General features: G+C 40.8%; 1 protein-coding gene across 1 annotated transcript in view; it reads right to left on the reverse strand.

Moving 5' to 3' along the window:
• tmem132e (transmembrane protein 132E) overlaps nucleotides 1-14,001 on the reverse strand; it is a 391,231-nt gene extending 377,230 nt beyond the window's left edge. Inside the window, exon 1 of the mRNA XM_039778611.1 lies at nucleotides 12,713-14,001. Coding sequence (XP_039634545.1) covers nucleotides 12,713-12,773 — 61 coding nt within the window. The 5' untranslated portion in view covers nucleotides 12,774-14,001. The remainder of the gene's footprint in view (nucleotides 1-12,712) is intronic.
• Nucleotides 14,002-16,129: the final 2,128 nt, after the last annotated feature.

Raw genomic sequence — 16,129 nt, forward strand, 5'->3', positions numbered from 1 at the left:
GTGAACGCCCAGGCTCTTGGTTTCTCCAGCACGTTGTTTTGTTGCCGGAGGTTGCGCAAATTTCTCCAGCCGTTCTGCCCGCTGTAGCGGCTTTCTCAACAGGCTGAGCCAGGCTCTCCGTTCCCCACGCATGTTCCACATCACTGCCTAGATGTTTGACAGTTATGGTGTTTTTCCATTACATGGTACCTGCTCGACTCCGCTCGTCTTTTTTGGTTTTCCATTATGAAAAAAAGTCCCTGGTACCTGCCAACAGGTACTTTTTTTTTTTTTTTAAAGTAAGTTTTGGCGATACCAAAAGGTGATGTGTAAACCTGCAGACTACTGTAGAGGTCGACCGATTCATCGTTTTTGCCGATTAATCGGCACCGATAGTTGATTGGTGGAATTATCGTTATCGGCAAAAATCCATACCGATAGTTTTTCCTGGTTGCGTCCGTTGCTGGAGCGGCTGAGAAGCGCGCGCTGTCATTCATTACACAGTACGCGAGAGCTGAGAAGGGTCTGCTGGCATCATGCATTACAATAGCGGCCTCTAGAGGCGAAATAAAAACTATCACTGATGCCTCATGTTTATTTTTGACACGTGTTACTGCGCGCTGCACGGAGAGCACATGCTGTGCGGAGAAGGCTGACATCAGATGCGCGTTTAAAGCATCGACAGCAAAAATGTATACAGTACAATTTGTCATATCATTATAAAGTTATTAATTAGTTGAATAGATGCTGCATTAGTAGAGAAAGAACAGCACAACAGTAATTTTTTTTTCTTTCGAGGCTGAGATGACGCTAAACATTAGCAGTAGGCTAACTTACCTCAAGCGGTTAAACACTAACAAAAATAAAACGCGCAAGTCCGACCCAAATCGTCCACGATCCGTCTAGTGGCTGCCGCCGGAGAATTGAGACGTGTAGAATCGACAGCGCATTCATTTTAAAATCCTCAGCGGAGGAGCATCAACAACTGCCCGAAAGCACGGTAGCGTTATATGGTGGAGCGAGATAGAGAGTGAGTGAAGAGAGGGAGCGCCCAGCGACGTTAGAACAAAGCCGTGGCTCACTGAAATAAAACGTGTTCTCATCTCTAGAAATGCGACTGTAGCAAGTATGACACTATCACTAACGTTATCCACGTTTATATTTACACGCAAATTATATATCCAGCTTCAAAAAAGTCTAAAAGTCGAAAGTTAGAACGAATGCATTATACAAAGAGTGGTTGCTATGGAGACGATACACAGTGTTGAGTTCTGTTGACAGTTGCGTTCCGTTGCTCTGATTGGTTGTAGGTCTATCCAGTGAATGAGCATTATAATTCATATAAAAAGGACAAACTATTTACAGTTCCTCAAAAAAGGCCCGTTCTACAGAGAAGAATGGCGTCACCGTTTTGAGATTTGGCATACATTTGGGCCTTTTTTGAAGAAATGTAAATAGGTTTGTCCTTTATATGAATTATAATGCTCATTATGTTTATTTTTGCACTGGATGACTCCAAATATGTAGGAGAACTCACATGCTTGTATAGCATTGCTGTGGGTGTAATATCAATAAATATGACATTATTATTTTGATTATTGGCAAAAGTGTCTGGACTTTTTGAAAAAAATGTATGTATTTTGTCAACTGTTTTATCCAGTATCAATTCTAAATTCTATTGGTCGATTAATCTGTTATCGGCAAATAGGGCCCAACCTAGCTATCGGTAAAATCCACCATCGGTCGACCTCTAGACTACTGATTGGTTGGAGAGAATCGTCACTAATCACTGAGTCATCAGTGCTAGTGACAGACGGGGGTGTCCTGAACAAACCCACCATGTTTTAAATAGTTTAGCCAGCGGTGTTTTTTTTTTGTTTTAGTTGTTTTGCCGCCTCCAGCTTCTTTTGAAACAAAATGTGTCTTCTGGCAAACAGCCACATGCCAAGAATCAGAAACAACACACCTTCAACGTACTGTGTGCATGTGTTGCGTTAGGTCACGGCATTTTCCTGCGGCGTCGCTATGACGACCAGCCACACTCGCCTCACTCATGAGGAAAAAAGGCTGGGAACAAAGCAATCGGCCCGTTCAACAGGCACGCACTGCAAATGGGCACTAGCAAAGTAACATTTTAAAAGAATGAATTTGACAGTGTTGCAAGTCCTTGGGAAGCAGAAATCCCAGAACACTCTTGGACTAAGCACCTGCAAGAAAGATGTGCGCGTTTTGCACACTGACACAACATAAAACAAACCAGCTTCACTGTTCTGGTAAAAGGCATTCTGCTATTTAGTATTCGCTACATGCAGTGTGGCACGTGGAGCTCACGTGGCCCCCCTACCATTACAATATAAATTAGAACAATATTTTTCCTACTCTGTAATTGGTATCTTTTCTAGTGAATTAAAGGACAGCAAAATTAATCAATTTCTCATTTTTGCTTGGGGCCCCCTGGGTTGCCTTTAATACCCCGCTTTTAGAGCCAAAAGATTAAACTAGCGCTAATTGAACAGGTTCTTAACGCACATCCACATGTCATGAGGAGACCGAGAAAAAAAAAAAAAAAAAGTGTATGAGGACTGCGCAGCTTATTTTGATGCAAGTTCTCCCGTTTCACGTTACTCCATTAGGGAGTTCCAGCAGGGGATCGCATGCATGTTGCATGGACAGTGTCAACTACTTCAATGTCAGGTTAAGCTGAGTGGACCTTAAAGATTCAAATTCACCAAAGTGATTCCTCAAGCGGAATTTGTAAGCATGGCAGGTGTAGAAATTGAGAGGCAGGATGGGAAAGGGATATCACTAATTTAACATAACTGCTTAAGGACGGGTTTAAGTGCTACAAGTTATTGTTTATTCATCAAAGACCGCGAGTGAGAAATGTTTACTAAAAAAGTAGGATTAAAATTCCAGCCTATGTTAAAATGTTGGCCTAATAGTTTTCATAGACTATCATAGACCACAGAGCACACCGTAAAAATATACACCCAAGTCAAGTCAGGGCAGAACCTTTAATTCTATTGTAGTAAAATAAAGTCTACCAGTTATATTTTTCCAACCGGCCCATAGGCACGTTTGCAATGCCGAACTCTGAGCTGGCCTTAACTGCACTGCATATGTAAAGCAAGATTGTGTTACAGTTCAACACTCATTTCAGCTTGATCTGTACAAGCACAGATGGCTTTCAGTCTGCTTTCATGAAATAGGCTATCAGTATTGTTCCCAAAAACACCAACAGTGACTGGAGTTTATTCTAAAATGGATGGCACTGCAGTGTTTCCTTTAGGATTTTTATTTTTTTTTTTTTTTTTTTTAGGAGTGGGGGCAGGTCCGAACACCCCCCCACCATGAAACGGAACTGACACTTTGCTGCAACACAAACAAATATTTATTCACCTCCACACACACACACACACACACACACACACACACACACACACACACACCATTCTGTAGCAAATAACAATAAACCCACTATTAATTACATAATCTTAATGCAGTGTAACTACTTCAGCATGTATATAAAAAGGCACCTAAAATACAAACGTTCTCCGACATGCACTCTTAACAATGCAGCCCTATTTCTGATACCGGGGGGCCGCCACAGTCATATCAACATAGAGGAAACACTGCACTGTGAGGGACTTGCTCTGAGTGAGTTAGTGGTTCCTATGTGCTCTGCCATATCTAGACAAAGCTGAATGGGATATCGTATGGGGTTCACAAATGAATTAAGACATCTCATTTCTACCCGGGGCGGAAGAAAATTGAAATAGATCAGAGACTTAAAATTTTACTGATGTGCATGACGTAACTTTTATTTATTTTTAGCATTCTAGCATTTAATTGGAAATTTAATTAGTAATGATTTCACGGGTCAAGATGAAGTTCCGTTCGACAGTCTGGATTACAGCCTAAAATCAATGGCTTGCTGGCGGGAGGTGGAAGTAGAAAAACTAATTAACACTAAAGCCCATAATGCATTTGTATATTTTGTTTTCTATCAAGTTCTGACTCATGTGACAATTTTCAGTGCAGTTTTCTTTTTAGATTTGAATGCTTAGGAGTTCTCCATTGTCACCAACAATAAGTGTGTATGAATTAAATGACAAAACGACAGAGTCCTGTTTTTGTACACAACATGTTCACTGAAGTGAGGCAAATCGAGTGCAGTCAATGTTATGGTGGCCTAATTTGTAAAGCATTTGTTTTCCTGCGTTAAAATCAATATGACTAAGATTCAAACTGTAATGTTAGCAGATATATACGCTACACTCTACAGTCAACAAGTCTAGACATTATTGATTGATTTCTGAGTCATGTTGAGGACAAACGCAACACGATAAGTAGAGGCATGTGCTCCGTTCACAAATATGTTCATTTACTCGGTTTCTCATGTGTATTTGGGAAAGCTGCTACACATGCCAAGGACACACTGACAAATAATTTAACACATTTCTTTTAAATCATATTCACAACTTTTGCAGCAAATAACATTTTTCAAAGAATGCCACAATGTTCCATTCAGAGAATCAGACTTCTGCTCTTAAATTAGACAAATTCATCAAATTCACAGTCCACAAAAGAAGAAGCATTAGAAATTCTACAAGTATGAACAACTACAATTTCTAAGCAATAAAAGATAGAAAGCAAATAGAAATAAAATGCCAGGTATAAATGAAAACTGTTGAATTAAGTAAATAGAACAGTGCTGTGTACTTGTAGTAGTAGATTCAAGGCTAAACAAGCTTTCAGGAATGGAAGCGCACCAACAGAATAAGAACTCCGGGCCAGACTACGGACCAAACCGCAATGTTTTACTTACATCGACTTGAAAACCTGGAGTGATCGCTAAACACAAAAAACTTTTCTGCACATAGTGGAAAATCTGTCACTCAGACAAAGAAGACATGAAAATGCCGACATCCTGTAATGTTCAGGGGATTAACAAAAAGGAGCTCATCTGGAGGCAGGTATACAAGTAGAAACAGTCATCATAAATCACAATAGAAATGTCAATGGCAGAATTTGTTATTACATTCTCACTGTCCACGCACATCTTTTAATAGGACTTGGACGGGATATGTAATAGAAATGCCGACCATTATCTCCTAAAGTCCAAGGTGCAGATATCAAATTGTTTTTCTCCAACCAACAGTCCCACAGCAAATCGTCTGTTCACAATCATATAAAGACAAAAAGGTAAGCTCACTTCCTTCTACTTTCTCCATTTTCAAACTTTAAGTCTTCAGCCCCAACTGACTTAAGGCAATTTATCAGATTTTGTCTCCCCTCTGGAGCCAGAAAAGGCTTTATACAACTTTTCACAGATGTGATAGTACACTCCAAGACATGTAAACAGATTTTGATGTGTAAAATCTCTGTAGCTCCCCTTTAGAAAAAACAAAAAAACAAAAGTTGGAATGCCAACATTTGGAAGAAAAATAAATGCAATACAGCAAGCATTTAATTTTTCCAAATAGTCAGTGATATCTCAAAATAAGTGAGTCAGTGGATTCATTGCAGAATGTGTTGACACTTCTACAACTTGTGGTCTAAAGTGGGATTACAGTCTGCAGCTTGTATTTACAGTAAATCTTGCATGACATTTTCTAATGTCCTGTCATCACAAACTACCTCCATAGAAATAATGGACAGCAGTCCAACACCAGGACTAATCTAAAAGGAACAGGTAGCTTTTTCAAATGCACAAATCCACATCTGCCATGCTGACAATAAGAAACAGTCGTGAACCTTTAGAGCCCTAGCCAGATTTGCTGAACTGCAGCAGGAAAAGCAATTCCACAGCTGAAAACAATATTGCGCTGAGAAAGATTTAAGTGTTGGCCGATTGTAGAGGAGGAAGCTGGGGTGGCCAGACTGGGGAATGCATTTCTGAGTCCTTTAGCAGATTTGTAGCACCAGGAAATCAGTGTGGGAAGAAGAGATATTGCAAAGATATGTTGAAAGCTAAAACTCTGGTTGTATTTCTTCAGTTTCCACTGCACTGATCTCTACAAACTTCACATGGAGGCTAACAGTCTACTGGGAATGGCTCATGATATGCAGAGGAGGATAGCCAACACCTTTATTACAGATGGTTCATCTGTTTTGACTTCTCCAGCTTTATTAGACAAATGTCACGTACTGTATGTATAACTAATCTCTAAAACATCCACGTCTCTAATGCTATTAAAAGAATGCATTTTCACATTTTGCCTTCTACATTGACAGAGCCATGTTTAGTTATGCATTTGCCAAAACGTCAACTATTCTTTCAATTTACCCGGTCCTGGGAATCCTACAAGTAGTCAAGTTCAGTATGCACTGTTTGATGAATGAACTGGGTTAAATTATCCATTCACATCAGTATCTGCTCAACTAGGAGTAAACGCTGCAGTTCTCTTTTAAAAAAAAAGTGGATAGCAAAAACAAATCAAAAGGGTTTGAATATACAATATTACCCTTTTTCCACCCAAATCAGCGTGTATAGGCTTTTCATATCGGTTACTTATTTAACCTCTTTCAAATTCGGTGTAGATTAATTTGATGTTCACGCGCTGCTTGGGTGGAGACAGAATTTGTGGCTGAGACGACAGAAGTTACCGCCAGAGACCGCACGCATCACAGCATCGTGCCAGAACAGGGGTGAAAATTAGCATGTCCGCCTGGGTGTCATGTTTCCATTACTGCCGATTGGAGATGGAGCCGATAAATACCCGAGCCTACTGCAGAGTCATTTGTCCCGGGAATGAATGTCGATTGTAACCTTTCCCACTAAAGACAAAAGTCAGATGTAAGTGGGTGTTAGCACTGCTATCACTTCTTTAGACCTTCTGTGATGTTATACAATTTTTGCTGCAAGGCCCCAAGCACTTTGTACAACAGGGGAGGTCTCGCGCCCCCCCCCCCTCGTGGACATGTGTCATCTGCCATATGTAGATAAAATGTCACATACCATTTCCTCTGTTCAAATTTCTATTTTTCTTAGAAGAATGAAAAGGGGCCCCCTTCAGTGTAACCTTTTCTTCATTCAGAAATCTCATTCTCTTTCAGAGTGCCAGGAGAGACAACTTATTAAGCGAGAGATATACTGCCATTTCATGAAATTAGAGGAAACGGATTATACCCTTAAAACGCCACAGAAAGAAAGCAGTGTGCCACAGTGGGTGCCATCACATCTAGGTAATAAATCCTGAGAAGGTGTTAAGTCCAAATGACGACGGAGCTCACATCCTTCCCAGAAGGTGTCCGAGAAGTGGCCATCCCTCATTAGCAAGGATACATTATTGTGCATCTCAAATCTATTTTACAGGTGTTTTTCCTACAATGCAAATGTGAAATCTAGCTGGTAAAAATGTTCCCAAGTCTGACTCACAATACCACAGGCAGTAGAGAAAGCTATTTCCAATCAAAGGCACTGTGGAATCTGTTTGCGAGGTGCTGTGCATGACAACTGATTTCATACCAAACCGATAGGTGATCGCCTAATGTGGAGGACAGACTGCTTTCCTGCCGAGCATGGTTACAGTCCGCCATAGATTTATAAGAGAGTTTGAAGACGTTCATGCAAACACCAAAAGTGCTTCTATCTCCTTCTCTATTTCAGTGATCCAGCAAATTCTTTGCCGTTATAAACATATTCTGTGTATGTCATGGGTCCATTTTTCCCCCCGAAATATCTGGTGTTGTGAAAAGATATTTAAAAAAAGAAATCCCTGTAAACTAAGTGATGATGGCGAAGGATCTACAGGTCTACTGTTATGTAAATGTATTATATAGGGCCCTATGAAAATCAGTTTTATTTTATTTTTTCAAATTCTGTTTTGTTTTTTTAAATTCCTTTTAAAGCCCTTCGGATTTGCTTGTTTTCGTTTCACTACTAAGCAGTATTGACCTTTAAAAACTCAGTGACACAAACTCACAATTCAGCTTCTTTATTTAAACTGTTAATATATTCAGCAAAGCACATTCAAAATTACCTAAATAAAAGCTAATTGGATGCTCACCTATAACAATGTTAAGGACACTGCGGAACAAAGAGCAAAATATCACAATAGATAGATAGATAGATAGCTAGATTATAACCCAGTTTAAGAGAGTTGTCTGACACACACACACAGCTTAACTATCCTAGCTCAAGTGTTTTGGAGTGGTGCTGGGAGCCTTAAACAAGTCCGGAAAGGTTTTGTCTCAAAAAGGTCTTCACAGACTCGCTCAGAATTCAAACCGATCCATGAACCTATAATGCATATTTTATTTACTGTACTTAATCTTCTCTCTTAAGAAATAGGGCTTTTTAGCAGATTAAAAAACAAGCGGGGGCAAATTGATTTCTATCGAGTAATTCATTGGCACACAAAAAACCATGCATGCTTTCATGATTCAAGTATTTCAAGATTCTGACATTAAGGTCTGCCAAGAAAAGGGTCCTCCTTTCAGCAACAAACCCTGAAGCTCCTTGGTAGAGGTCTTGCACATCACGCTACATCTGAGGGAACCAGCGCTTCACAAAAGGTTCTTTTCAATCGCTGATAAAGGACAACATCCTTAGAATTCGCTCTACAACAGCCAGGCACGAGCAGAATTACAGTTCAGAGCACTGAAGGGATTCAAGCATAGTTGGGCTTCAAAGAGATTTTAACGACCATTTCTTCTGTTAAAGAACTCCAGCGTAGGCCTTTTCCAACAATTACAGAAAAATCAACTGAAACAGATTGGCAGGCCTACCTGAAGATCTGTGAAACAAAAGAACTACAGATAAAGGCCACGAGTAAAACAAGGACCTGTCTTTCCAGTAACAGCTTCTTTTTCTAACCGTTTCTGGTAGGAGGATGCCCTGCTTTTCAGAGAGCACAGATTGATTTTAGCCTTGAGCCCAACTGTCACTGAAAATAAAAAATAAAATCAACTTGCAAAAGGGGGCCATGCTGCAAACGGGTTTACCATTTTCTGATGCCGACAGACAATGCCACAAAGCATTGACTAGAAAACTGCTCGCTAAATATAAAAACCATATGCTTCATGCAAGCGAACACAAACTGCAACAGCAGGTGTCCCAACAACAATGCAACAACCTGACATCACCGGAGTAACAGAACAAAAACGGAAAAAAAGAGGAATAGCTACACTTGCTCAAATGCAGTCACAAGGTGTTGCTGCGTATGTACAGGTAGCAAGGTTTCTATTGTGTACAGGGCAGTGTTTCCATACAAATATAAACGGGGGAAAAGGAAAGCTCTTCAAACACAGCGATAGAGCAAAGGCTTGGTTTCACCACGTGTAAATCAATTAGGCTAGAACATGAGAGGTGGTGTGTCACACTGCTGCTTTGTCTGCTCTCTGTCCAGTGTCTACTCTCAGAGATAGGCCGGTGCTGGGAAGGCTGCCAACTATATCCACAAACCATGACTGGGCAAACACTGCTCCACAGGCCATGTTATGCAGCTGACTGCAGGCGCAGCTCCCAGCAATCAGTGGTACTCAATCACTACATTTGACACACCTAGTTCCATGCAACACCGTTAGCCATAATCTATTCAACCCATTCACCCGGGCTAACCACAATAGATTTTTTCAACATGTCAGTTCAAAGCTTTCCCTCAGGAAATCATTTAGCCAAGGTGGTAAACCTCCCAGGTCTCATGATCAATTTATAAAAGTAGATAATCACCTATTAAATATGACATGTACTGCCTCTGCTATTATTCCTTAAGGGTAATTCTTTTAGAGCTGCAACAATTACTCAATTAATTGATGGGACCGTCGACAAAACATTAATTAGCTACTAAATCATTTTCAAGCTTCTCAAATGTGAAAATATCCTGTTTTTCCGTTGGCTTACATTCTAGTGAACTGAATATATTTGGGGTTTTGACTGCTGGTCAGACAAAACAAGACATTTCAAGAGGTTACCTTGGGCTCTAGAGGCATTTTACACTGTTTTCTGAGGTTTTATAGACCAAACAATTGAGAAACCCAAGTTTTTTTTTTTAAAGCTATAGTGCGTAGTTTCTGTCTCCCGCATGAAGAATTCTAAGAAATCACAACAAAACTGTCGGCGCATCCACATGAGACAAGCCTTATATGATCGCGAACCACCCCCACCCCTCCCCCACACAGTTGCTAGTAGCCAAGGAGGACACGGAGGATTAAAAACACATGGACTCTTCAGAAGAGGTAATTATCTTCACTCGAGTTTCTGCGTCCGAAAGTTGCCGGACACCACAATCTTCTGAACATACAACACCAATTTCTAAACACAGCCATACTGAGAAATCCAGAGAGAGTTGTGTGGAGCGGATAGTCCTAATTAGCTTTGTAGCAACTCCTTTGTCAATGGCTTGAATGTAACGGACGTTCATTAATATCAAAAGGTTACGCACTAAAGCTTTAAGTAAGTAAGTGGATAAAGTAGCATATAAAGTATGTAATATTATATTGGCTGGGTAACAAACCTTAATACTTTCTCAGCACCAACCAAAGTGTGTCTGTTGCACCGAGTATAGAAAATGGTCAAGTACCAAAAGCTGGCATCGGATTCCTAATCCTGTTTAGGTATTCTTTAACTTGATGGTTCCAGTTTAAGTAAAAAATGTTGCTATTTTTACCCATTATATTTAGACAAAGTTCTTGTACAGTTGCTTAGACAACATTTTACAAGTTTGGGTTCTTTGGTTAAATGAGAAGAAAGGGGTTTGTACAAAAAAAAAAAAAAGGTATCAAAAAAATTCTGCTATCTGAACCAAAACGGTTATTGTTTCAGCACTACTATAAAAGAATTTCAAAACATACGCAACCCTACCATAGACCTGAATTCTGATGTCTTATTTGTGTTGACAGAGAAAACACAGACGTATCATGGCACAATGAGTGACCGGAAAACTCGGCTTCAAACGCTCTTATCGGCAAACACCCCTGACTGAAGTGTCCTTGAGCTAAAACCTTAATCCCTATCAGCTCCACCAAGGCTGCTCTGCACCAGACCTCTTCACGTGGAGGAGAATGGGCGAGAACCATAAGGTGGATTTCCCTTTAGGCGTCAATGAAGCATCACATTTAAGCGGAGGTAGTTGCTATACAGCCCTGCCTTAGCTTATATGGTGAGTTACCGATCACAATGGCATCTTGATAACAAATCCCCGTGAGGCTTTAATTTAAAAATCAGCCCTGCAGAAAAACTGAATCGTTAGCTTGTTTACAATGTGAATGCGTGAGCCAATATGTATGACGACAGAAATTTGAGGCACGAAGAATGAAGAATAATAGATTCATTACAGTACAATGTTTTCCCCAGAGCGGTCTTAAAGTCCATGATATTGCTTTTTCACACCTGGGGATTTGTGTGCTTAGCGCTTCATCCAGCAAGTCTATTGCATTTTTCTTCAGGTATTCTTACTACTTGTTTATTAAGCATATGAGTTTGACAAGGACAGAGTGGCTTAAACTGCTAGGGTGAGTGCAGCAAGGCCTCCGTGTGTGTGTGTGTGTGTGTGTGTGTGTGTGTGTGTGTTGTTGTTTTTGTGTGTGTGTGTGTGTGTGTCTTGAGGTCTCTGAGGCCAAGAACCTCTGAAACCATCCTCGGAGGCAGCCGGCCCTGCGCCAAAACTGTTACTGCAATTCCTTTTGACAGCAGCGCCTTCATTGTCCAGGAAGGTGGGTATCCCTGCGTTGAGCAACGCTGACCACGGGCGTTAGCAGGGTTTGTGTAGGCAGAGTAATGCAGCACGCTTGCTTCGCAGCCTCGGTGAAGCCATCAAGGGGAGTATATTCTTTAGTGCACAAGTAGGCGTTTCTTTTTTTTGTGGTAATGAAATTGAGGCAAGAATTTAAAATGAGTCGGAGAGGAAATATATTGTGCAAAATGCCTGAAAGGATGGAAGGGATGGTTATGCAGTAAATATGGAATGAATTGCCTTCTGCCACAATGCAGCTTACTTGGAAGCTAGATTGATGTCCTACTCCGCTTACTACTGGAAACAGTGCTGTGTTGTTGCTGCTGCTGCATCAATAAAAACTTGTTTGATATTTAAGGAGGATTAATCATCTTTCGGATGTTTGATTTGGATTGTGTACACTTTGCTGTGCTAGTGTCAGTCTATGTAGGACAGACTATGTAAGAGCCCTCGACTTTGCACGCACAAGAAGAAATCAAAAGGAGATGGTAGACAGTTGTGTAATATGTTGGGAGTCCGTAGGAGTGAGCAACTGTAACGTTCTAAGGGTGTTTCAGCTCTGATCGTATCTGTCCCTGCAAAGTTCCCATATTATGTGTACTTTTGCTTCTTGTGTGCTCAATAGTGTGATCGTGGGAGTGGTATTTATGTCGCCTATGGTTAATATCCATTTGTTATATCTATTTTATGTTAGTGTAGATTCCTGCATTATTGATATTGTAACTTATGTGGCCGCAACTGTCAATATTGAACTTACAGTAACCTTACAGGGAAAAACAGTACCAAATTCAATTTCTTCAGGGGCTTTTACTTTTTCTGAGATACATGTGTAACAGGATTAGTTCTGTTGTGTGTGCATGTGCGTGCGTATGTGTGTGTGTGTGTCGTCCATCTTCCAAAATGACCAATCAGAAGAACAGCTACCTCTGCAGTTGCATGTTGCAGAAAATTGGCAATCACTTTTCTATGCCACACAATTATGATCCTGAAAGCCTACTGGAGGGGGGACAGGGTAATTCAATTCAAGTAGGAGTAGGATAGGGTGGGTCACTCACCATATGAAAGAGCCGCCACACAGATGAGGAGAGTCCATCTGCAATTCCGTACACCTGACATGGTAGAAATCCCAGAAGGCGTTATGTTAAATCCCAGTTGTTCCAGTAGCCGATGGTGGATAAATAAACCTCTCTGCAGGGGTTAGCCTCCACGCGATGCTGTTGCAGTTCTTCCGAGGGTCTTAAGTTGGATAATGGGTAACAGATAGGCTAAATGAATGTTGAGCGAGTGTGTGTGCGTAACACGGTGTATGATGCCCGTCGAGGTCTTGGAAAATGTGATTGTCCAGCAAGTCTTTACGGTGTCTTGGCGAGCAGCAAACCTAAGGCACGGCCAAACCGCGTCTTCTCCAGGCAAAAAGAGAGCGTTTTCTTTCCCCCCCACACGGGAGAAGAAAGTTGCAAGTATGCTGCTCCAAACTGGACAACTGGGGAAAGAGAGAAACCCAGTGTTCCTGAAACGGATCCAAGTCCTTGCGCGAAACCCGTCCCCAAAAAGCATAAATCAATGGACATCAGTTGAGAGATGACGCGCGCGCTCTGGTTTAGGCTAAAAAAAAAAAAAGGCTAGACTAGTGTAAATAAAAAGCAGACGAGAAAGAGCAGCAGAAGGTGTCTAATGTGATAAGTCAGTCTCCAATGAAGAATTCAAAAATGAAATTCCTTGCGCAAATCATGGAAACAGGCGATGGAGGGAGAGAGAGAAGGGCGAAAAGGCATCCGACCGGGCTCCGCACCGCTCTGGTTCAGCTCTCACTGACTTCTCGGGGTTCATTTGACATCCGCAGCCGATAGGAGAAGATGGGAATACATTCAGAGCCGTAAACGGCGAAATTGCACCCTTAAACAAGCCAGAAATGTCCGGGCTATATAGCCGCTTTCCTCTGGAGGTCTCCAGTAGTTCACCTACCGCAGCGTGTTGACTCAGTCACTGAGCTGGGTATCACTGTGCGAACATAAGAAGAGCACGCATTTCCAAAAAAATAATAAAAGTCCTAGCTGCTACTTCTGTTCCGCTTTTAGCCTACTTTGTGACGTTAAGCCAGAAAGCCGGAGCTGAGCATCGTCGGTGCTGCCTACCGGGAGTCTGAAACACAGCCAAGTCCGACGAACTCTCCGGTTGTGGGTTTTAATCCCAATTAGCCGACTTCACTGCAGCTGTGTGCGGTGTTTCTGGGGGGGGGGGACGGAGTTTATTTAGACGCTGTCTTCTCCGCGGCTCTCTCGGTCCGCTTTTTAACTCCGCTCCAAACTAAACGCGTGCACCTTCAAACGTGCAATTCGCACTCGTTAAGACAGCCACAATGTGAAAGCTCATATCCGGTAATAATCTTCAAAGTAAAATAAAATAAATAAATATTAAGCAACTATATATTTAATTTGGGGTAATGTCAAGTGAAATAAATATTATTTTCAGTAGCTATGAAAATACAATGTAATTTCATACAAGGTAATTATACATTATTACAATTATGGTTAGGATTAATATTAGTATTGGCGTGTAAAAAAAAATAGAGCTGTTTAAATATGTACACACAGTTTTCCATAAATGCTCAACAATTAACATTAATATATAGCCTAGGCCTACAGGATTACAAGCAGAGATGATGCAATACAAATATTAAAACTATTAGACCAAAGCATGTGTTTAAGCAGTCAATTAGTTTAGGATGGATCCTAAACGATCCCTAATGCATGGTGACTAATAGCATCCACGTTATGGAAAGACTTAATAAACTTGAAAGTATTTTTTATACAAGTTTATTTTAGGCCTCAGCTGATACTCCTTAAGCTAGCTGTACGTGCATCAACATGGCTCCAGACCTCTGGAATTAGGCTACTTAAAAGTCTAAATATCAGGCTCGTATCCTTCTTTTACATGATACAGTTTGTATGCTTTTATTTTAAAAAGCAACACAGCTAACGTCCGGTCGTGTCCATATTAAGTGTTGTGAACTTTTTGTAGCTCAAACCGGGCATTACAGACAAAAATTAATCACGTGAGTGGCTTACCCGCCTCCTTCTCATCAGAGAGGCAAATCTCCCGAAGAAAGAGCCTTCACTCCTGCACAGTCATGGCTTCACTTTTGTGCTGGTTGGGAGGTAATAAGAGTGTATAAACTTGTCTGTTCTTTAGTTACAAGTCCGGTAGCCTACATGAGTAGGCTAATCCATATGAAGCATTGTAAAAAAAACTTCACATGTTTAGGTATTATATATTACTCACAGCTCATATGTTGATCTGATGAACACAGGTGCAATTTATAACATTACCATTGGCTGTATCCCATTTAGGTGTGTCAGTTCCCTTGTGTTCTGCATGCTGGCTTACTGGTGCACCCATTAAACAGAGCTAACATAAGTGTTATTGGTTATGCCTATGCTTTCTCTATTATGTCAAGTCAAGTTAGTGCCATCAGAAAGGTATATTAGGGTAAATTAGGAGTCTAATGGGTTAAATATCTACCATTAAGCTCTTTTTAGACATGGAATACATAATGTTGCTGGCAAAAATGTAGGCGTCCATTATGTTAATGTTCCATAATGGCTTTTTAAAAACATAGGCCTAACAGACCCGAAAAAATAACATCAAGGCAGAAGAGTGTTCTTAACTGTCTCACAGGTTGCATCAGTGATGGGTTTTAAAATGTATTTTGACGTTGTTGCCATATAGTCAGACTTTGCAGTTGGCATGGAAGAAAGTTGAAAATATAGGGAGTGAGTGATACAAAAAAAGACTGATCGGACATAATAAGAATTTTAACATGTTAAATGTTATAGGTCCGGTTTGTAAAGGTCTCAGCCAGGCCGCTGTAGAAGACGACAGCAGGAAAAGCTGCATGTGACGTTTCTTTATTAAAGTGCTCATATTATGCTTTTTGGCTTTTTCCCTTTCCTTTATTGTGTTATATCTCTTTTTTGTGCATGTTATAGTTTTACAAAGTGAAAAAGCCCAAAGTCCACCTCAAAGGCACTTACCATCTCCAACAGAAAACACTGTTCACAAACTGCTCCAAACAGCTCTATTGTAGTCCAGCCTTTACTTCCGTGACGAACGTGCGTCACTTTGTAACACACGTTATAATGCTCGCCTAGCTGCTAGCGTGGCACGCCCTCATACTGTGCTTCTGACTTACCTGGTTACTAGTTACTAGGGAGTGCGAATCCCAACAAAGATGGAACAGAAGTGAGATGCCTCAATCTGTAGCTAAAACAGGTGTTTTTTGAAAATTAAAACATGTAAACCTATTCTGATATCACCTCTAAATACAATTCTGAATCTGAAAATGAGCATAATATGAGCACTTTAAAACTTACAACGGCAGAGAGCCCCCATGGCTTCAGGGTTAAGACGGCAACCGTAAACAACTTCCCAGGTTTGAGGTTGTTTTCTCTCTGCTTCTTCATTCTTCTCGT

Source organism: Perca fluviatilis, chromosome 16, assembly GCF_010015445.1.
Source record: "Perca fluviatilis chromosome 16, GENO_Pfluv_1.0, whole genome shotgun sequence".
NCBI lineage: Eukaryota > Metazoa > Chordata > Actinopteri > Perciformes > Percidae > Perca > Perca fluviatilis.